The sequence below is a fragment of the Carassius auratus genome, chromosome 16 (genome assembly GCF_003368295.1).
Source record: "Carassius auratus strain Wakin chromosome 16, ASM336829v1, whole genome shotgun sequence".
Taxonomy (NCBI): Eukaryota; Metazoa; Chordata; class Actinopteri; order Cypriniformes; family Cyprinidae; genus Carassius; species Carassius auratus.
In genome coordinates this window covers 4,772,806-4,794,071 of record NC_039258.1, presented here as the reverse complement: position 1 = coordinate 4,794,071, position 21,266 = coordinate 4,772,806, and the positions used below count along the sequence as shown (strand labels likewise).

General features: G+C 39.0%; 2 protein-coding genes across 11 annotated transcripts in view; one reads left to right on the top strand and one right to left on the bottom strand.

The window, feature by feature from the left end:
- The window catches only part of LOC113115837 (rho GTPase-activating protein 33-like), a 56,990-nt gene extending 36,839 nt beyond the window's left edge, over nucleotides 1-20,151 (top strand). For 9 of the 10 annotated variants that reach the window (XM_026283487.1, XM_026283493.1, XM_026283490.1 and 6 more), the window contains 19 exons: nucleotides 164-250; nucleotides 468-605; nucleotides 1,367-1,459; nucleotides 1,822-1,944; nucleotides 2,999-3,076; nucleotides 3,165-3,246; nucleotides 3,428-3,493; nucleotides 7,387-7,536; nucleotides 7,627-7,729; nucleotides 7,864-8,008; nucleotides 8,457-8,539; nucleotides 8,653-8,760; nucleotides 9,425-9,570; nucleotides 13,020-13,176; nucleotides 13,324-13,463; nucleotides 13,570-13,644; nucleotides 14,381-15,132; nucleotides 15,266-15,446; nucleotides 15,721-20,151. In XM_026283487.1, the coding sequence (XP_026139272.1) occupies nucleotides 164-250; nucleotides 468-605; nucleotides 1,367-1,459; nucleotides 1,822-1,944; nucleotides 2,999-3,076; nucleotides 3,165-3,246; nucleotides 3,428-3,493; nucleotides 7,387-7,536; nucleotides 7,627-7,729; nucleotides 7,864-8,008; nucleotides 8,457-8,539; nucleotides 8,653-8,760; nucleotides 9,425-9,570; nucleotides 13,020-13,176; nucleotides 13,324-13,463; nucleotides 13,570-13,644; nucleotides 14,381-15,132; nucleotides 15,266-15,446; nucleotides 15,721-18,449 (5,436 nt within the window). In that variant the 3' untranslated portion in view covers nucleotides 18,450-20,151. The remainder of the gene's footprint in view (nucleotides 1-163; nucleotides 251-467; nucleotides 606-1,366; nucleotides 1,460-1,821; nucleotides 1,945-2,998; nucleotides 3,077-3,164; nucleotides 3,247-3,427; nucleotides 3,494-7,386; nucleotides 7,537-7,626; nucleotides 7,730-7,863; nucleotides 8,009-8,456; nucleotides 8,540-8,652; nucleotides 8,761-9,424; nucleotides 9,571-13,019; nucleotides 13,177-13,323; nucleotides 13,464-13,569; nucleotides 13,645-14,380; nucleotides 15,133-15,265; nucleotides 15,447-15,720) is intronic. The other variant, XM_026283489.1, reaches the window with a different exon arrangement.
- Nucleotides 19,039-21,266, bottom strand: part of LOC113115844 (uroplakin-1a-like) — a 5,317-nt gene continuing 3,089 nt past the window's right edge. Inside the window, exon 6 of the mRNA XM_026283511.1 lies at nucleotides 19,039-21,266. This exon is cut by the window's right edge and continues 760 nt beyond it. The gene's annotated coding sequence lies outside the window, so the exon portion shown is untranslated.

The following is a 21,266-nucleotide window of genomic DNA, read 5'->3' as shown; positions in this document are numbered from 1 at the left end:
AAACCAGCCTAATTTATGCAACCAATTGTTCTTATAACATATCGTGTGGTTATGGTGGAAATATGCAGTCTTAAATTATGATGCAAGACTTTACATGTTTGTTTATATGTGCTTGAACTTCTTCGCACCTTCATGAATTAATGTTTGCTTTTTACACCTTCAGCTTCAGTTTGCCAATGAGCAGAGCGATGCCAGCTGGACCTCGGGCAGTGCCAAAGATCTGGTTTTCCTCGTGCAGGTGTCCTGCCAGGTGAGTAGGCACACATGCCCCAGACTGCGCTAATAATAAACACACACAAAAAAAAAACATGCCTGACTGTATCAAACGTGAATTAATTCAGTGCACTACACATCATTTTTGCATCATGCATCTTTCCTCTCTTCTGTTAGCATGTCATTTGTTGACTCCCCCTCCTCTCTCTATCCCTCTTTCCCCAACTCTCTCTCTCTCTCTTGCTGAAATCTAGGGTAAGACGTGGATGGTGCGGCGTACATACGAAGAGTTCCGGACACTGGACGCCCACCTACATCAGTGTATTTACGACCGCCGTTACTCGCAGCTTTTGGCCCTTCCTCCCCTTTGCGAGATTGGAGACCGGCTGGAGGTGAGCTCAACATCGCTGGACAATAATGCTTTCTTTTTCTTATTTCGCTTCATCATAGCTCATGTTGTACCGCTAACTGAGTTAGCTGCTCTGTATTGAGGTCATCGGCCAGTTATGTAGGTTGGTGTCAGGACACTTAGGGACAGTACTGAGAAGGAAAACACTTAATCTTTCATGTCACTATAGTTATTATTTTTATTTAATTTTTTTTATTTATCATGAGATTATTTTAAATCTGGTAGACTATTTTTGTAGTGTCTTTGAAATAAGTCTCTTATGCTGAGCAAGTCTATGTTTATTTGATCAAAAATATAGTATTGAGAAAGAGTATTACAATTTAAAATAATTGTTTTCTATGTTAAAATGTCATTTTTTTCCTATGAAGACAAAGTTGAATATTAAGCAGTCATTACTCCAGTCTTCAGTGTCACATGATCCTTCAGAAATCATTTCAATATTCTGATTTGTTGCTCAAGGAACCTTTTTTGCATGTTGAAAACTTAATAGTGCTTAATAGATTTTCTCAGAATTATTTTCTTTGTTGAATACAAAAGTTCAAAAGAACATTTGAAATCTATATTTTTAAAACAAATGTCTTAATTGAGCTAACACTTTTATTACATTTATTGCATCCTTACTAAAAGTAAAGTATTTGTTTCTTTAATAAAAAATCAAACTGACATGTATCTTATATAAAACATTTTCATTTATAAAGTAAGTGAGACTTTCAGTTGAGCTTAATATGCATGTTCTTCACGCAGATCTTCACACCACTGCTGTCAGAATATCTGAACCGTCTCTCCATGATCGTGGACAATAAACTGAACTGTGGGCCAGTTCTCACCTGGATGGAGGTGAGAGTCAAGCAGAGTAAAGATGGGAATGCTAACATATATTAGAGTAGATAAGAACTGCAATTTGGAAGCATGTTGAAATTAAACTTATTTAAAGGTATAGTTCACCCTCAAGACTTTCCAAACCTGTGTGTGTTTATTTCTTCTGTGGAATACAAAATATATTCTGAAGAACGTTGGAAACCAAACAACATTGGAGCCCATTGACTTCCAATGTATGGCCTGATGAAAACATTTCTCAAAATATCTTCTTTTTGGAACAACATAAGCATAAGAAAACCTAAGAATCTGTTTTGCTTTGAGATTTTGGCTACCTGAAGTCATGCAATATTCCAGCTAATGGATTTTCATGCTCCCTACAGATTGACAACCATGGCAACAGGTTCATGCTGAAAGAAGAAGCATCTTTAAACGTCCCTGCCATCGCTGCTGCTCATGTCATCAAGCGATATACTGCTCAGGCTAGCGATGAGATCTCTATTGAGGTATAAGACCACTTATTTTGTCCCCTTCCTTTAAAAACAGGACTTTGAGATGTGACATATGAAAGCTTTTTTCAAAGCTCCTTTCAGTGTTGTACCTCAAACCACAGCATAAACTCCAAACTCTTCCAGAAGACCTTGTACCCAGTTTGAGTTCTCACTTCCTGTCCTTATTCTGCACATGCATGCACAGCCTGCCTGGTCCTGGGACACGGTTTCGTACTCTCTGCTCTTCCTCCTCTTCCTCCTCCGTCATGTCTATTCCTGTCCCCCTCCCTATACACTGCTCCATATACAGCGACACTTTCTGGGCCAGAGAATGGGGTGACCCAAACTTAGAACACATTCAGGCCCCTTTTCTCTCTTTATTTTTCTTTCTTTCTCTCTGTCCTTTGCATAGATATGACATCATTTTTTAACTGTTCTAGCTAGCTAGCTAGCTTTAACTATATGGCGAGACCATAAAAACCTCCTAGAAATGCCTTATGACTTTGCTAATCACTTTAGAAAACCACTTAGTAATGCTGTATTTGTCTGTTTGTCTGTAAACATTTTTGAATTAGGCAAGGCTTTTAAAGCCAACACCAACATTTATTTTGACAAACTTTTCCTTTTTGGTTTCTCTCTTTTTCCTTTTATCTTTTCTTTCATCTCGGGCTTAATGCTTTCTCTGCTCTCAACTGAGAGATAGGAACTGATATTTTTTTCCCTTCCTCTTTTTTTTTTTTTTTTTAATTTGGGTCATATTTCAGCACGCAACAGTGCTTTTGAATAGAGATGTTAATCTGATTGTGACTGGATGTTGTTGAGAATATATGAAGTGTTTTGTCTGCAGTGCACATACAGTAATTGAAGCTGCTGACGTGCTTGTGGTTGAAAAAATATGAACTCAATCATCATCCTCTTCTATGCTAATATACTTTTATGAAGAGTTTTTGATGGTTTCAATGCACAATTAATTTGTATGTTTGTTACTAGTGTTTGTGTTTGTGTGTGTGCATGTATGTGCGCACACATCTGTTTGCATGCTAATCGCTTGCATTTGTTGTTTACAAAGGTTGGTGATATATTGTCAGTGATTGACATGCCACCCAAAGAGGACACCACATGGTGGAGAGGAAAGCATGGATTCCAGGTACCGGTTCCAGGTTCCAGGATCTGAATTGGGCAATCTTCAGTAACACTGTAAACAATGAGCCTAGCTTTCCCCTCTTTTTCTTCAGGTTGGCTTCTTTCCCAGTGAATGTGTGAAGCTAATCAATGAGAAGTTGCCACAGTCGGTCAGCGCTTCTGTCAGTAAGCAAGGTACCTCACATGCACATGGTCTTCTTCAATATCCAGATATCAGGATGGTTCTGGAAGTAGAAATGCCTTTAAGAATCTCTATTGCAAAACTGATTGAGAAATGTACTTTGAACTCTTCTTGCTGGTTTATCAGTGCTGCAGTACGCATCATTTGGTTGTTCATCTTTATTGGCTTTTTTAGAGGTGGATGCTGTAGGCTCCAAACCTGGCATTAACAACACGACTGAGCCTTCCTCTCCAACATCAGGTATCACTAAATTATTTATTTATTTTTTTACTTTTCAGAAGTTGCAATTAGGGCTGGGCATACTATTAAAGTGACTATGAAACCACAGTCAGATCTTTTCTTCTCTATTGTGACACAGCCGAGTGTAGCAGTATATCGAAAAAGAAAAAATGTAGGACAGGGATGTGATTCTGTGCATCAGTTGTTGATTAGATTGTACTCAAATGTGGAACCAGATGAGGGCAAACTTGCAGGAGCAGGTTTTAAAGTGGTCATGATGCGATTAAGAGTTAAGAGTCAACCTCCGCCCAAATGTTCACGAAAAAAAGAAGGCATAACTTTTATTCTTGCTGTTGCAACCACCGCCATGTTGTGGAGGAGATGCTGTGTGTTTCGTTTTGAAAGTGAAACTACTTTGTTTGGCCTTCCAAAAGAGGACATAACTAGAAATCGGTGGTTAAGTTGTATTTACAACACTGTTCCAGAACAGTTCATCCCAGATGTGTTCAGATGTGTGTAGCGCTTTTTACGGAGGAAGAGGACTGTTTCCTGTGAGATTAGCCTACAATGCCAGTGTCTGTTTCTATAAAGTGGGACAGTTCCAACTTTACAAGGACAGTCTGGCGCTTCTGACTCACAGTCTGTAGGTATGTTTTCATATTTATAGGATTTGCCACTGATGATTTAAACGTGAGTTTTGAGCAGTGTAGAACAGCCCTTTTTGTTTCTCCGATCACAAATACATACATGGTTTTATGTTTACACAGCACAATGCAAAATGCATAAAATTATAGTGTATGTCATTATAATCAATAATTATGTCCTCACTGGATGCTACAAATGCCTCGTTTGTAATGGGTACCATTGGTTTTGTCTTGTCGCGCCAGGACACGGCATCACAGTTTGCTAAGGGGTGTAACATTTCCGTCACCAGCTTGAGGAATTCGGCCAATCACAACACACTGGATAGCTGCCCAATCAGAGCATACCTCGCTTTTTAGAACGATGAACTTTGTTAAAATCGACGCATTTCAGAAAGGCGGGGCATAGAGGAGCAACAGTAATGTACATTATGTGGAAAATGTGTTTTTTTTTTTTTTTTTACCTTAAACAGCATAAGCACATTGCATTACACCAAATACACAAAATAATGTTCTTTTTAGCAACATCATATGACCCCTTTAAGCAGCAGGTTAGCTGATTGAAGTCCTGAATACAGAGATACTCCGCTTATATAACACTGGTAATGCACCACAAGACATTTCAGGTTTTATATTTCAAGACATTTTTGAATGTCTGTGTGGCTGTCTGCTGCATTCAGCCCAACGCCTCTACTAATAGTGAAGCTGAACATTTAACTATTTTAAAAATAATGACGCTACCACCGCTACTGAGAAATGACCACAGCTCTTAAATTGTGAAACTGTTTTATCAAGTCACATGTTTTGTGCACGAGTTTGTGCAAGTGAGTGTCTGTAAGTGTGTGCATAAGTTAAAAAGAGAGTGAGAGCATGCATTCCATAGATAACAAAGGAAATTGTCATATTTATTTCAATGCCTTTGTGGTTTTTAGTTCTTTCGCTGTGGTAGGCTGCAAGTGTCTTTGAAATAACTAAAATAATTTGGTTAAGTATACAGTGTCCATATTGAACTGTACTGCGGTGAAAAAAACGACTAAAACTAGTTTAGCTGTGCATTTACTGAAAAATATTGCCAACCAATCAGAATCAAGCATAAAACAGTAATGAAATATTTGAATTTAAAATAACTTTTTATTTGAATATATTTAAGTGTAGTTTATTTCTTTTCAACATCATTACTCTAGTCTTGAGTGTCACATGGTACTTCAGAAATCATTCTAATATGCTAATTACCTGCTAAAGAAAAGTTTCTTTAGAAATGACATGTATTGCTGACCCAAAACTTTTAACACCAATTCTTGAAAAACCTACATCGATCAACCACTAATCATGAATAGCTGATTTATCGCCCAGCCCTAATTGTTTTTTCTTAGAAAAACATGCTTTGGTTACTTGATGTTCTAGTGCCAATGATATTAGCATGGCTGCTGTTCACAAGGTTATTTTTAAGGCCTTGAAAGGCACTGTAGACAAAACAAATGTGTATTTAAGATTTTTAGGTTGTGGTTTAGTCTGCTAAACACGACAGCAGCATCTTCTAATGAAGTGCTTTAATGGTAAATGTATTCGATGCATTTGATGTTTCTGTCGATTGTGTTCCCTTTTTTCTCTCAGTTCTCCATCCTTGGTTCTTAAGCCTGGCTGGTAACAACTTCAATGGATTTACCTAAACTAACATTTCTGTATCCGCCTTTTTCTAACGCCTTCCATCCTTTGAGACAAGCATTTGTAACACAGATTGTGGTTGTTTATACAGCAGGCAGAGAGAGTGTGGGAGGTTAGGGGAGGATGATATTATAGCTTGGGTGTTGGAGGTTGGAGACACTGCAAAAATGCTGATGTGGCCATCATTCTGTAGCATCTGCTGAAGAATTACACGCCTCTTGTATAAATGCGAATCTGTTAGTAGGCTTGCTGTGGGGATTGATTTTGCTTGAGCCTGATCCATGTTATATTGAATGTTTTAACACAGTGTCCTAACCAGACACGATGCGATAAGATTCCAGCAACAAACAGTGGAAATGACTAGGCAAAGGCAGTGGAAAGAAATGTCTGAATGTAGTTTCACCTCAGAACTTTCCGGAGATATCTTAATTTCTAAAAGTGCTGTTTTGTTAGACTGCATTAATGACTTGCAAAACTGACATGTTGATGTCTACACTACAGACTTTGAAGGGCCCTCATTTAACCTGTTTAGCTGTTAACTTACATTTGTTTAATTCAGGTCATTGACCCTGGGGTTTGTGAAGTATCTATAGCAGTGGTTCTCAACCATGAGGTCACTAGGGGGCTTCAGCGCACCTCCAAGGGGACGCAAGGCAGATTAAAATGATTTAAAATAAGACAAAACATAGAATAAAAATGTCAGCAAAATCAGATTTCTTTATGAAGTTCCTTACATTTTCGTTTAAGAAGTTTTAAAAGTTTTAAAACCTGAATCGAAGTTTTTTTTTATTTTTTATATCAGTTTTATCATTTAAAATTTTTTATTGAGTGTAAATTGCGATTTGTGAGTAACATTTTTTTTGTCAAAACCCTGTGATCACAAACTAGAAAAGTCAAAAATTCATAGACAACAAAAAGTGTAAACCCTGATTTAAAGAACATTGTTCTTAAAATGACAGAATTGAATTATTTAATTATTTATAATTATTTATGTTAACATTACCACTCCCTAGTTTCTCTAAAAAAAAAAAAAAAAAGTTTATTAAAAAAGCAGCTTTGAAATGTGATTTAAAAAGGTAGAGAACCACTGATAAATAGCTATATCACCTGCTCAGAGTAACATGGTTTTTAGAGCAATGGCTGATCTGCTCAAATGGAACTCAACCTGTTGGAGTTGTAAACGTTATAGATTAGAGCACACTAATTGCTTTTTAGATCTTTTTCGTGTGGTTTTCTTCTTTTGATGGGTCAGAGTGCTTATATGCAGTATTCATTTGTAGTTCAAGTCACCTGTTAGTGCTCTGCAAAGTTTGCAGGTTTCTGATAATTCGTTTATGAGATTATTTTGAATAATAGGGAGTGTATGAGACCAATCAGCCATCATATGAAATTTGTAGCATTTTGTTGCACTTTTCAGCCTAATATACCTCAGGAGTTGATATTAAGCCGTTTATTTATAATCCCATTTATTTACATATTATTTTGTGTATTTTTCAGATATTCCCTGCTGAGTGTGTAGGGAACAGTAAACAATTATGTGGTGTGTGTAATTTGTGCAGTCCATATTGTAATTTGCCTGATTAGCTCTCTGTCTCCCCCTTCTGGCAGTGTCTAAGAAACACGGCAAGCTGATGGGCTTCCTGCGCACCTTTATGAAGTCCAGACCCACCAAACAAAAGCTAAAGCAGAGGGGAATCCTAAAAGAACGGGTGTTTGGCTGTGACCTTGGCGAGCATCTCCTCAATTCTGGCCAAGACGGTAAAGAAACAGAGTATTTTCTTAATGTGCTTTAAGATGGGAACATTGCAGAAGGTCCAATTGTATGATATTTGTATGATCAAACTTTAGTGCCGCAGGTACTAAAGAGCTGCTCAGAGTTCATAGAGAAGCATGGTGTGGTCGATGGCATCTACAGACACTCTGGTGTTTCCTCCAACATACAGAAACTCAGGTGCGTTTAAACAATGCACTTCATTCAAGTTTAAATAAAGGTTGTCACGCATCACTCTTTTATTCTGTGCACACTTCAAATGATCATTTATGTACTCATTTATGTACCATGAATTCTGTTCTCATCCTGATCAGGCATGAGTTTGACAGTGAAAATGTTCCAGACCTGACGAAAGATGTGTACATGCAGGATATTCACTGCGTCGGCTCGCTGTGCAAGCTCTACTTTAGAGAGCTGCCCAATCCTCTGCTCACGTACCAACTCTACGACAAGTTTGCTGTAAGTCATTCTGGCTCTAGCAAAAGTTATGTTTAAACCTTCTGTAAAATTAGGATTTTAAAAAAAAATTCTGTGGTAAAATCATAGTATCGTAAATCCTTTCCTGACTTTTTTTATTATTGTTTACATAGTGTGTTCCTTTTGTTCATGTTAGAAGATATTTTTTTTTTGTGTCAGTGTGTATCACAGATTTCAATTACTATTTTCAAAATTGATAATCGTAAAAAATGTCTGTTTAGTAACAAATCAGCATATTAGAATGATTTCCGAAGGATCACGTGACAGTGAAGACTGGAGAACTGATGCTGAAAATTCAGCTTTGCATCACAGGAATAAAATACATTTTAAGATTTAGATTTAGATTTTTTATTTTAATAATACTTCACAAAAATAGTTGTGATCAAATTTCTCATGATACTAAGCAAGCTGTATTGTCCTATCTGTCCAGGAATGTATGGGAGAGATGACGGAGGAAGAGAGAATGATGAAAGTACATGATGTTATCCAGCAACTTCCTCCTCCTCACTACCGGTAACCCCAATACTCACTACTCATGGATCACAACTAGCTTCATCTGTCATTGAAGGTGTGAGAGAAAGAGCAGTGATTTCTGACAATAAGTGATCTCTTTGTGTTTGTCTCAGCACTTTGGAGTACCTCATCAAACACCTGGCTCATTTGGCCACCTGCAGTGGAGAGACGAACATGCACATTAAGAATCTGGCCATTGTCTGGGCCCCCAACCTGCTCAGGTAACCCTTAACATGGCATTTTAACTACATAGATGTTGGTGACGCACAGTGTGCTGATAATATCCATTTCAGCCAGTGTTAACAATATTGAGGTGTATATTTCCATTTGTTATTTTATTTTGTACATTATATTTTTTTATATATCACCATCAGCCTGATCAGGTTGATATTGGAGACACCAGATGAACATTCTGTCATTATTTACATTATTACATTATTTTAATTAAGTTTTTCCAAAAGAAGATATTTTGAAAAGTGTTGGTAACCAATCAGTTGACGGTAGCCATTGAGTTTTTTCCATAGTATGGAAGTCTACAGTTAACTCTTTGGTTACTAAGATTCTTTAAAAGATCTTCTTTTGTGCTCAGCTAATGGAGGAAACTCGTACAGGTTTGGAAAAACTTGAGGGTGAGTAAATGATAACAGAATTTTCACTTTTTGGTCATATCAGAGAAAGTGATATGAATGATCATTGATTATCAAGAAGCCAAAATATCAGTATTTTTTTTACTGATGAAAACACTTGTACGAGACTTGTATTCTGCCATCATTGATGTTTTCAGTGCAGATTAATAAGCATTTTTGTTGTGGGTTTTACTGGTACAGGCTCGGGGTTCAAATGAAAACACATGATTATGAAGCAGAATCTGCTGTTTTGTTTCAGATCCAAAGAAATTGAAGCAGTGGGCTTAAGCGGTGCTGATCCATTTAAAGAAGTGCGCATCCAGTCCGTGGTAGTGGAGTTTCTGCTCAGCAATGTGGAAGTACTGTTCAGTGACTCCTTCACTTCTGTTGGCCGTTTTACTGCAGGTATGTTGAATCAACAAATCTGTCTCTCTATGGATGTTCACATTCATCAGTAAACCACTCATTCAGTCCAGTTTATTCAAACAGCATTTTCATTAAACAGTCAGTGATACTGGTTTTGTTCCAAAATGTAGTGAGCTGCCTACTTAAGCAGTGTTGTAATGCATCATAGCCAAAAAGTAGGCATTTTAATGAAACTGCCTTCAAAGATACAGTACTTTTTTTTTTTTACATCAATGTCGTATCCTTCAAGAAGAAACCAATTCTGTAATGTGACAATCTCAGTGGCAAACTCTGATGCTGCTTATGCAGGCAATACACAATATATTGGAACAGAGCTGTCTGGTAAACCGATACAGTAGAATACAGAATGTGTTTAATAACTTCCCTAGCCATTCTTTGGTTTAAAGTAATATCTGATGCAACTTCCAGGCCTTAATTTCTCCAGTGTTTTCTTCCCTTCTGAGATGCAGCTGTTCTTGTTTTCATATTTAACAGTGATACGTGACTCCTACAACAAGGCCTGTGCACTTCTCTATTTTCTTTTTCATCCATTAAGATACAACATGAAATACCTATAATAATCAACAACTTTTATATATTAGGGCTGGGAGATATAGTTAAATTATTACACTGTTTTGCAATGCAATGCAATTATAATATTTTTAATTTTTATTATATTTTTGTTGATATTTACACTTTAGATAGCCATGTTTTTTGCACAATGAAGAACCATTTCAGCCAAACTGACACTGCTGCCATGTCAACTCATACTGTTTAAATAAAAAAGAAAGAAAAAAATCTAGAAAGATGTTCTGAAAAAAAAAAAAAAATCTAGTAAAAAAAAAAAAGAAATCTAGTTGAAATTATCAAGGCATGTTTTGCACAAAATAAACTAAAATAATCAACAGTTAATCTTTTTTATTTGTATCCATCAAAATTTTTACTTGAATATGTTTTATTAAAGCATTTTAAGTTATGTAAAATGACACATGGGGACTTCTGTGAATAACTCCAAAGCAGTTTTTTTTTTTTTTTTTTTTTTTTTTTATCAAAAGTGATCAAAACACTTCTAAACTCTGTTGCAATTTGGTGAGTTTTAAATTTAGAAACCTTATTAAAATATCTATAATACTGCACATTGCAATACGATGGAGGTGAGGTTAAATTAATTTCGTTTAGAATTATTGGAAATAAATGATAAATATTTAATATGTCTCCCAGCCCAGTTATTTTCAGGTTAGTCTCTTGTGATGAGCTTGGCTAACACAGCACAATGGGACATGTTTACAATGGCCTCACCCATGTGTAAGTGAGGCTTACTGAGAGTGAGCTGTGTGTTTCCATAGTGACAAGAGGGGCGGAGCACAAGATCTCACGCCAGCCCCGAACACGCCTGGTTAGTCTTCAGGAGGCAAGGGGGGAGTCCTGTTTGATTGACCCCTCTTATCTGGACCCAGAGCTACGACGCTTCTCTGTAATTTGAGATCCAGACTGACCCTCTACAGTGGACTCTCAAATCACAATCTGTTGTTCCAGGACAAACCTGGTCAAGCCAACTTGAAGGGCCATACAGACAGTACATATTGCTGAGTTAAAAACTCCCATGTATTGTTTTTTGAAAAATCAGTAATACTTTGTACATAGACATCCATTAGAAAACTCAGGTGTGAATTCACTGTGAATGGCTCAGCTTGGAATATGGTATCTGGTTTGTTGCTATTCCAAGGTCTACCAGGTCAAAACCAGGGTCATCAGTTGTTTGACCAGCTGATCAACCATCTAAACCAGCCAATGACCAGAATTGACCTGCTAGAAACCATGCGAATCTTTTTTTTTTTTCAAGCAGGGATCAAAAAGATACTTGTACTGTTTACATTCATGAATAGATGGATGGATGTTTACGCAAGAGTTTGGGCTCAGTAAGATTTTATTTTATTTTATTTTTTTTAAGAAATTACAGTAATACTTTTATTCAAGGACACACTAAAGTGATCAAAAGTGACAGCAACAACATTTATAATTTACATTTGCATAGGATTGCCATGTCATATAAATTCTGTCTTGTTTTTTTTTTTTTTTTCTAAAAACTTTTTCCACATTGATAATATGACATGTTTCTTGTGCTGTTAATCAGCAATGATTTCTGAAGGATCTTGTGACCCTGGAAACTGAAATAATGATGCTAAAAATTCAGCTTTGCATCACAGGAATAAATGTTATTTAAAAATGTACTAAAATAGAAACAATATATCACAGTTGCACCGTTTGAACTGTATATTTGAGCCAGTAAATGCAGTCTTGGTGAACAAGAGTTCTTTCAAAAATCTTACCAAGCCCAAACTTTATAACCATTTGCTTTATATGTCATTTAGCTATGTCATTTTCCACATGGATGGACTATTTTGAGAGATGTTTTTATCAAGGAGAGCTATAAAGACATCTTTTGCCTATGTAAATGACATGTTAGAACTGTATACAGGTGGATACTATATAAGGCAATAAATACTTTTGTTGACATTTATTAATCTCTTCTTAAATTACTTTTTTTGTATGAGAGAAAGTATTAATATTAGGCTAAATGTTTATGGTTCATATGAATTGATCTTTTCATCTATATAAATTTGTTTTCTTAAGTAGGACATTGAGGAAAATCATTAGGTAACATGGGTAAATGGGATGGATGTTAAAGTAAAAATCTGAGCTATATAGTGTCTATTTGTGGACTACACTGTGAGACATTAACAGCAGGTAAAGTGTATTTTAGTTTTTTCTGTATGTCAGCTTATGTTTTTCTGTTAATCATAGATTTTTTCTACAAATTAACCCCAAATATTGCTCTTGAGCAATCAGCTTTTAAATGTTATGCACAAGCGTTACAATCTTTCTTAAAATGCAAAGGCATTATACTTTTGCAGGCTTTGTATTCAATTTATTTCTCTACTCATCTGATGTCCCAGACTTTACAGTCTTGCTGAGGCCCAAAAAAAGCTCTACGCAAGTACAAAGTACAAGCGTTCCTAGATATGCAAGCTCAATTACAAATCATAATGCATGTATTATTATGGACTGAATTCTCAAAAGATACACTAAAATGTGCATTACCTGACTCAGTATTGCAAAGCGTGTGCATTTGTTTACTTGCATAGGGTTCGTTTTTGGCCTCAACCACTTATGTTTATGTGAACTTCCAGTCTGTTGGCCAGCCCATATATTTCTTCTACAAAGCTTTTTGCAGTAGAGCTGTATGGACTACTGAAGCTTTGGAGGAGCTGATGTTTTTTGTTGATGTTTAGGTGTCTTTATGTTTGCATTGTATCATGTTTAATCCTGTTCGTTGTCAATCGCTGTGTTCTTCGCTGCAGTATTGCATTTACTCGCTTTTGTGCTTTGGCTTAACGGATCTGAATCTGACTTTTTATTTTTTGGTTTGCCTCTTTCTGACTCCACAGCACGACAGTCTCTGACCAGACCCAAGTCGTTTGTGTCCACCAGGCTTCTGTCTTTAGAGGAGGCGCAGGCTCGCACACAAGCTCCGCTTCTCCTTCAAGGGTCTCCTCACCACGCTACCAGCCAGTTTCACACTGTACTGGACCTGCCTGCCGACAAGTGGGTTTCTTTGAACAAATCAATGACTTTTGAAGGAATAGTTGAACTACGGATTAAATTATTTTGATTCATTAAGTTTTTTATTCATGAGTTATTACTATAAATATAAATTAAAGCGTTTGTGCTAAAGTAGATTTTTTTTTTTAGAAGGAAAAGAGGGATGAAGGTCCGGAAGTCGGCAGGTGGGAGCTGGAAGACGTTTTTTGCCATAGGGAAACCTACAGCGGCAGGGCAACGCAAACCCAGTAGGGTTACCTCTTTGTTCCAGCCTGCTACCTCCCATGCAGGTATAAAATATATCTCATCCGTTTGTTTAGACCGTACTTCATTCTAAATAGATCTGAATGCTGATGTGAAAATGGCTCAGTTTTTAGAGCTGTATGTGTGCTTTAGGTTGCAGGGTGGACAGTGTGACACTCAGGTCAGCGAAGAGTGAAGAGTCCTTGTCATCTCAACACAGTGGAGCAGGTATGAGTATGAATGACATTTGGTAATATCAGGGAGCAATGTGATAAGATTTAAGACCTAATAGATTAGGACTCTAACGTGAAAAAATACTTGTAAAAATGTAAGTGTAAAAATATAGCTAATACTTTTTCATTATTATTGTACAGTTATAAAATTGTTTATGTATACTAATCAAGGATTTGCTGTCGGTAAGATTTCTTTTGAAAGAAATCTATATTTTATTTAGCAAGGATGCATTAAATTGATTAAAACTGACAGTAAATATTTCTGTTTCACAAATGCCCTTTAATTGAACTTTCCACTCATCAAAGATTCTTGCCACCTCAAAAATAATTTTTGATACCACACAACTGTTTTCAATATTTTTCATAAAAATAAATGTTTCATTTTAGCATCAAATCTGAATATTAGAATGATAATGTGAAGGATCATGTGACACTGAAAACAGGAGTAATTGCTGCTGAAAATTCAGCATTGCCATCACAGGAATAAATTACATTTTAAAATATATTAAAATTAAAAAATATATATATATTTTTTAATTGCAATTTTACTGTATTTATTGGTTAAATAAATGCAGCCTTATTAAGTAATAGACTTTTTAAAATATTAAAAAAATTCTTACTGACTTCAAACTTTTAAGTATTTGTATATATAATAAAATTGAGCATAGACATTTTTTTTATTATAGAATTTAAAAGTAAGAGTCTTGTGTGATGCTCTGTTTTCTTCTCAGGTCAGGGAAAGATACAACGCTTACGAAGGCCGCGCTCCAGCAGTGATGGTCTCTCGCTGGCTGTCTCTGTTGATCCACAGCTCCTTCCCCAGCGCTCCCCATCTAGAATCCATTCAAGCCGCTCTTATGACAGCCTGCTGCCTGAAGAAACCCATGATGCTGATGAGGAGGAAAATGAAGATGAAGAGGATGAGGAGGGCGTGTACATGTTGCCGGATTTTTCCCAGGAACCATCTGCCTCATGGATGGCAGAAGATGTCATTGACTTTAGCCCCACCTTCCTGGAAGATGGGCCAATAGGGTTGGGGAGCGCCGCTGTCGATCCGAGTGGCAGGGAGTCTCCTCCTGCGGCCGCACCCCCTCCCTACCGCTGTCTGAGCCATCAAGCCCACACCCGGACTGGTAGCCAGCGCTCAATAACAGAAGATCCAGACTCCGTTCTCAATCAATCAGAGGCTGCAGCCCGTCGTAGTTTGATCCTGGCTGCAGCAGCTCCACCTCAGCAAGTGTTCTGTCAGCACAGGCCATCTGCAGTCACTAATGCTCCCACAAGCACAGCTCAGCAGGGCGAATCGAACCTAAGCCCATCCCATAGCCAGACACCAGCTCCAGCAACCTCTGTGCCCCCATCTCAGCCCCCTCAAGAGAGGCGTTCCTTTACACGTAAAGTGGTTCATGCACTTTCACCTAAAGCACCTAAATCCCCCCCTATGGACATCTCTGATCCGATCGCCATCAGTGTACCTGCCAAGGTGAATTTGAGCATAACACTTTTTTCTTTTCTTGTTTTGGTAGGGGCACAAACAACATATGGCCTTTTAAAATAAAATCTATCCCTGTTTAGTCTGCAGAGAAATACAAGTAAATCATTTTAACTACTTTTAGGTTCTGGAAATGATTGGTGGACGAGCTGGAGAATTGCAACCTGGACTTCCAAATAGTGGACCACCTCAGCCACCCCAGATGATATCTATGCTACTGAGATCATGTGATTTTCAGCTCACGGAGAGCTGCCAGCAAGAGCTCAACAGTAAGTTGGGCCCCGTCGCAAAAATCAAGGGTCCTAGTGAGTACACATTCTGATTATGGCCTAATGCGTTGGTTCCCAAACTTTTCAGACCACCACTGACCCGTCAGCAAACGTGATAATTTTAATTTGTAATTTTCCAACATATGCATGTTTTGTTCAATTGCCATACATTTGCAATAAAATAACTTTCTATCATAAAAATATTTTTCCATGTACTGCAAGTTTGGGAACCTCTGGTTTAATGTCAGAAATAGTTAATTTGTTCAAGTGCCTATTTTGTCTTTCTTAACTCTCTCAAACCTTTTTTCAGGTATCTTGGGTCCCACTGGTGTTCCCCTTCCATCACAGCAGCCCCCTCCTCCTCCCCCCAAGAACCCTGCACGCCTCATGGCTCTGGCTCTTGCTGAAAGTGCCAACAAGGCACTGCGGCAAGGTGCCTCACCCCCATACCGCCCCCGTCAAAGTGGAACCTCCCCTGAGACAGATGTCCGCTTCCAGAGGTCCCTTTCCGCCGATGCAGGTACTCTGCTATCTTCTGATCCTAATCAGATTTATTCCACGGTACGCCCCTTGTCTGTGTGGAAGACTGAGGGTGATGATGATAATGATAATGATGATGAGGGTGGAACTGTTACTGAAAAGCCTGCAGACAAATCACATGGTACAGAGTCAAGGTCACCACCTGGGCGAGACACTGGGACACTCTCTTCTGACAGCTCAGTCTCTGACTCTGGGACATCCAATTCTGAGTTGTCAGCTGCCAGTTCCTCTGAAGACAATGAGCGAACACCAAGCCCCATTTACAGAAATGAAGAACCAACCACTCTGGCACAGCCCTCAAAATCCAGCCCACCCTCTTCCAGTGAAACCATCCCTTCTCAAAGAAAACCCCCAGCTTATGGAAGACAGTTTTCTGCTCCACAGCTTCAGCAGGAGAAATCCAGTGGGCAGTCCAAGGCCCCAGCCCAACCACACACTCAGCTTCTCCATTCTAAATCAGAGAGCTCTCCACTGGCCCATGTACGAGCCTTCCAGCCCACTCGCCCTAAAGTGCCACCCAAGCCGCCTGATCTTGCTCCCTTGAGGGCTCCACTCTCTCAGACTGATCGGCATGATGACATGCGTCGCTCCTTGGATCCCACTCGCATTCGACGCTTGGCGGGGACTCCACAAGGGAACACACCACTTTCCAGAGCGTACTCTGAGCGTATCAGCAGTACCTCTGACATGCTGTCTCGCTATCATGCAGCCAGGATGGCCAGCCAAGCTGCTCAGGTTGCACACCTTCCCATACAACAGCAACAGGCCCAGTCCACATCCGTCAGACCGGTTGTCCCCTCCTCCGAAGACCCTTCCAAGATGGAGAACTTCTACTATGAAATAGGTGCACCTGAGCATCCACAAGTGCCACCCAGCTATGCACGCCACAGCTATCAAAATATGAAGTTAGATCTGGAGGGAAACCTCCGTCTCACTGATCCAGCCAATCAAAGGCCTATTTCCAGAGGTTACCCCCCTCCCTACAACCACCAAGGACCTGGGAGCGGAAGGGCTCCCCAGCTTTGGTCATCTGAGGCAACACGAGTTTGGGCCGCAACACATTCTCACTCTTTCTCCTTTTCCCATTCTCATTCTCACCATCGCTCTCAGGATGGATCATCAGGACATCCTCCCCAACCCCGTCCCCAGCGTCAGACATCGTCATCTGTCAGGTTGCCCCGCAGTGAAGTGTATCCCATACACACATCCGTTGGAGTGGGCTCCGCTGCTGGCATGGTGCCTCTGTCTGTGCACCAACGTAGCGTGCATCGCCCCCAGCGTTCCCCTTCTGCAGACCACGCAGCCTCCCAGCTTCATCCCTACTTTGAAAATGGGAAGGTATGTTACCGGTACTTTGAGGCTTCCAGACCGGAAGACTTGCCACTGAATCAGCATGCTGTATTGAACCCATCTCAGGCCTCACCAGTGCAAGGAATCTCAAAAGATCAGCCTGAACACATTTACGTCAACTACCCTTTCACAAACCCATCAGGACCTGGTGTTAATTCAAAGGGCTGGGCCACCACAGACCTCGACGAAAATAATCACCAAACATCTGAGACACTGGAACCACTTTCCAAGTCACCACTGGATGACAAACAGAAGGATTCAGAGCAAGAAAGTCACACGGCTGCTTTCGACAACCCTAACCAGAATGATGTGTCCTCAGATTCCAAAGTGATCAATATAGCAGCGAGTGCCTCCAATGCCATGCATTTCCGCAGTCGCTCAGATCCCCAAAGTACTAGCTCGGAGCCTGCTCATGTCCTGACTGGGAAGGAAATTGCCTCCTTGCTTATTGAAAGGCTTGCAGAGGATGAAAGGGAGGGTCTTTCTGTGCCATCCTCTTCATCCACTTCTCCGCACATTGAGCACCCTCCAAATCCCTATCCTAGTCAGCAGCAGCAACAACCTCCACCTGCATATAATATCTACACTCCAGGACCCTCTCGTGGGCGCTTTGAAGGTCAGGTGCTACCTAGAGAGGGATCAGGACCTTTCCAACGTCAAGACCCCTTGCGGAGATCTTCCGGAGGCCAGTACAGACAAGCTTTTGACGTCATGCCATCTGGCAACCAAGTCCTTAAGTTTTACAGAAGCCAAGACTTTATCCCAAGCGCCCAGGGAGAAAGCACAACTGCTAACCCTTATCCCCCAAGACCATATTATCAGGACCCCCCATACCCCAATTGGGGCCCTCAAGGCCTCCCAGACTCTTCCCACACATGCACTCCACCTACAGTGGCCTTCTCAAACTTAGCGCTTGGATCGACAAGAGTATATGGGCCTCAGACAGTGGCCAATCAGTTTAACCAGTACCCATACCAGTCAGGGCCAGTGCTTCCCCAGTATCCCAACACACCACGGCGAGATGTTGTCGTGGATCCTTCTCTTCGGCCTCCAGGGTTGCGGAACCAGAGAGGCTTAAACCGGCAGGGAAGCCTGCCGGGCCCCAACTGGACCATCCAAACTGAGGGCCAGACCCGTAGTTACTGCTAAAGAGCACAACTGCCACGAAAATCCTGTGTGTTTAGAGGATATGATGTAGACTGGTTATAAGCACTAGACTTTTGTTTCCTGTACAAGTTAACATGTTGTGAAACTAATTGTGTTAACCTCCTCAAAGGGAGACTGAATATACAGAAACAAAGTTAAGTGTGGTATGTGCTTACTAGTCTTTCTGTCTCAGAGAGACCCCATTTCTGTCCTTCAATTAGTGTGTGTATTGGAGTGGAAAAAGTATACGAGAATAAGACTTGAAGCAGAAAGGATTAAAGAAGTGAACCATAAAGTGGCTTAGATATGAAAACATTCCAGAACACACTGTGCTGTCCAGCAGAGGGAGTCAGAGAGGTACATAGCTGCTATTACTCTGACAGGACGTTGCTCAGTGGCTAATTTTTGTTTTTCTGCTTTGGGTTTTGTTTGGTTTTAGGTTCTTTTTGACACTAAGTCATGCTGTACAGGGGCACAAGCTTGATATGTCTTTCTTCCTCCACAAAGTACGATATAAATGACCCCAAGTGCTGGTGGTTATATGAAACTTTGAGTATGGCTAGCTGTTATCTTAATTTTTTTGGCAAAAATGTTTTATTATTTCCATTTTAAATTTTTTTCCCTAAGTTATTGTAAGTTTTCATTGGAACGAGTTATTGTGAAAGTTTTATTTTGTATTTCTTGAATTTGTTTCAAAGAATGTGAGGATTAGGATTTTTTTTATTATTATTTCTTTAGTCTGTGTGAATTTGTGAGTGAGTTAATGTGTCATTCGCAGAGTGTCTGACATTAAGCACATATAAAGTAACTGTAATTGCAGATTTTTTTTTGGAGAGGGTGTGTAATTGAATGCACATACTTCTGTGTGGTACTGTTTTCTGCTCATTCTCAAATATTGTGTCAGATGATTTGTGTATCAATATTAGCGTTCTAATCCAAAGCAAGTATTTCAGGTAGGTCATGTCACAGTGTGTCACTCCCAGACATCCCTGGGTTTCTGTGTAGGAGGAATCACAACATAGCAACACTGAATACCTGGTACTATTCACCACAAAACACTGAAAATTCCTCTCGGATGACTTTATCAATTTAAAAGTCATTTTTTTCAGATACCTCTTTCCGGGGCTTCGTAATGTTCCAGTGTTTTTTACTCTAGTATCTTTCAGGTCATTAAAAATGTCCTGGATGTTCTTCCAAAATTGACCAGAGATGGAATCTCTAAAATTTGTTTAGTAATTGGTGCCTTCTCTTAAAGAACTAAACATCTTTTAAATAATCCTTCATTATGAAAGCAAATATTGAAGAGCTAGATACAAACCCTGTCCCTAGCCCAGTTACCCCTATTAACATTTTCCCAAAGTTCCACACTATTAAGTAAAAAAAAAAAAAAGAGTGTGTATGAATGAGTATGACTCTGTGTGTTCGCATGTCTGTTATCTCTGTTGTTTTAATACATATCTATGCAGTGAATAACCAAGGGGAATATGTTCCTGAAAAACACTAAATATTAATGCTACCTATGTATGTTAGCAGACCTGTGAGTGTGTATGTTTCAGTGAGAGAGGTCATGCATGTGGCTTTGAAGGTATATACATGTCCCACAATCTCCCTTTCGGCCTTTTGCACTTGGCGAAAGGCAGTTCATCCTATTTTGTAATATTTTCAAATATGTGAATTAAAACCTTGGACACCGTCAGTGACGAAACCTGTAGTTTGGTGATTATTTTTTTACATTATGTTTTTGTACACCGGTCAGACGAGGTATAGCTTAATGATGGGCATTATTAAAGTATTACAGGAAATCTCCTTGGAATGCAGGAAGTTTAAAAAATGAATATTTTTCATACCTCATTATACAAATTGCAGCGTTTAAAAAATAATTAACTTGCTAAGTAGCATTGTGATGACATTTACTTAATTAAACAATCTTCCTGTTGATGAGGCAAACCTAGACTAATGTCCTGAGATAAAAATTTTGCATTTGCTATTGAAGTATTTCTTCTAAGTTTTGTTATTTTGAGATGATTTTAAATCACAGGGCTTGCAGCGCTGCAGTCTCCACCCTCCGAGATGGGAGTCTTTTTATTTTGTGCGTGTAAACCGTAATATGAGAGAAATTGAGGTCTTTCCTAGCTGGGTATCCTGCAAAACCAGTCTGTTTCTGAGTATCAGGAGAGACACTCCCAGTTGAGTATAAATTAAGGCAGACATACACAAGCTAACTTGTCTTTCTCTGTTCTCTGCATGTACAAACTCTATTGCCATTAGATAATTAGCCTGAGCTGTAACTGTTTGGGTGGTTCAGGGACTGGAGCTGCCAGGGGTTTGTTCTCTTTTTCATTCTCGCTTTCTTAAAGATTGTTTATTTCCCAGGGCTTGTACCAGCATGCAGCCTGCCACAGGTTTTTTCATTTATTTATTAATTTTTTCATCAGCGGTCAGTGAGTGACACGTGAAGAGTAATCAGCACAGTCACATGTCTATTTGATAAACAGAAACATTGTCAAGTAAGTTTTAAATACAAATGTGCAGCAAAGGATCTTACAAAACAAATGTCCTGTTCATTGATATTAAGACAATTTGCAGCAAATTTTATATTAAATATTCATGTAAGAAGAAATACAAGTGAAGACTGAGGCATAAAAAAAATCATACAATCAAAGAACCTATTTGATCTTTATTGTTAATAAAAATGACCCAAAAAAAAAACATCCATAATAAAACGTAATATGAAAGCTATACTTCAAGTTACCTAGTCAAGTAAATGTTTCCTTAACATACTGAGATGATAATCACTATTTGTAAATTCTAACATAAAAT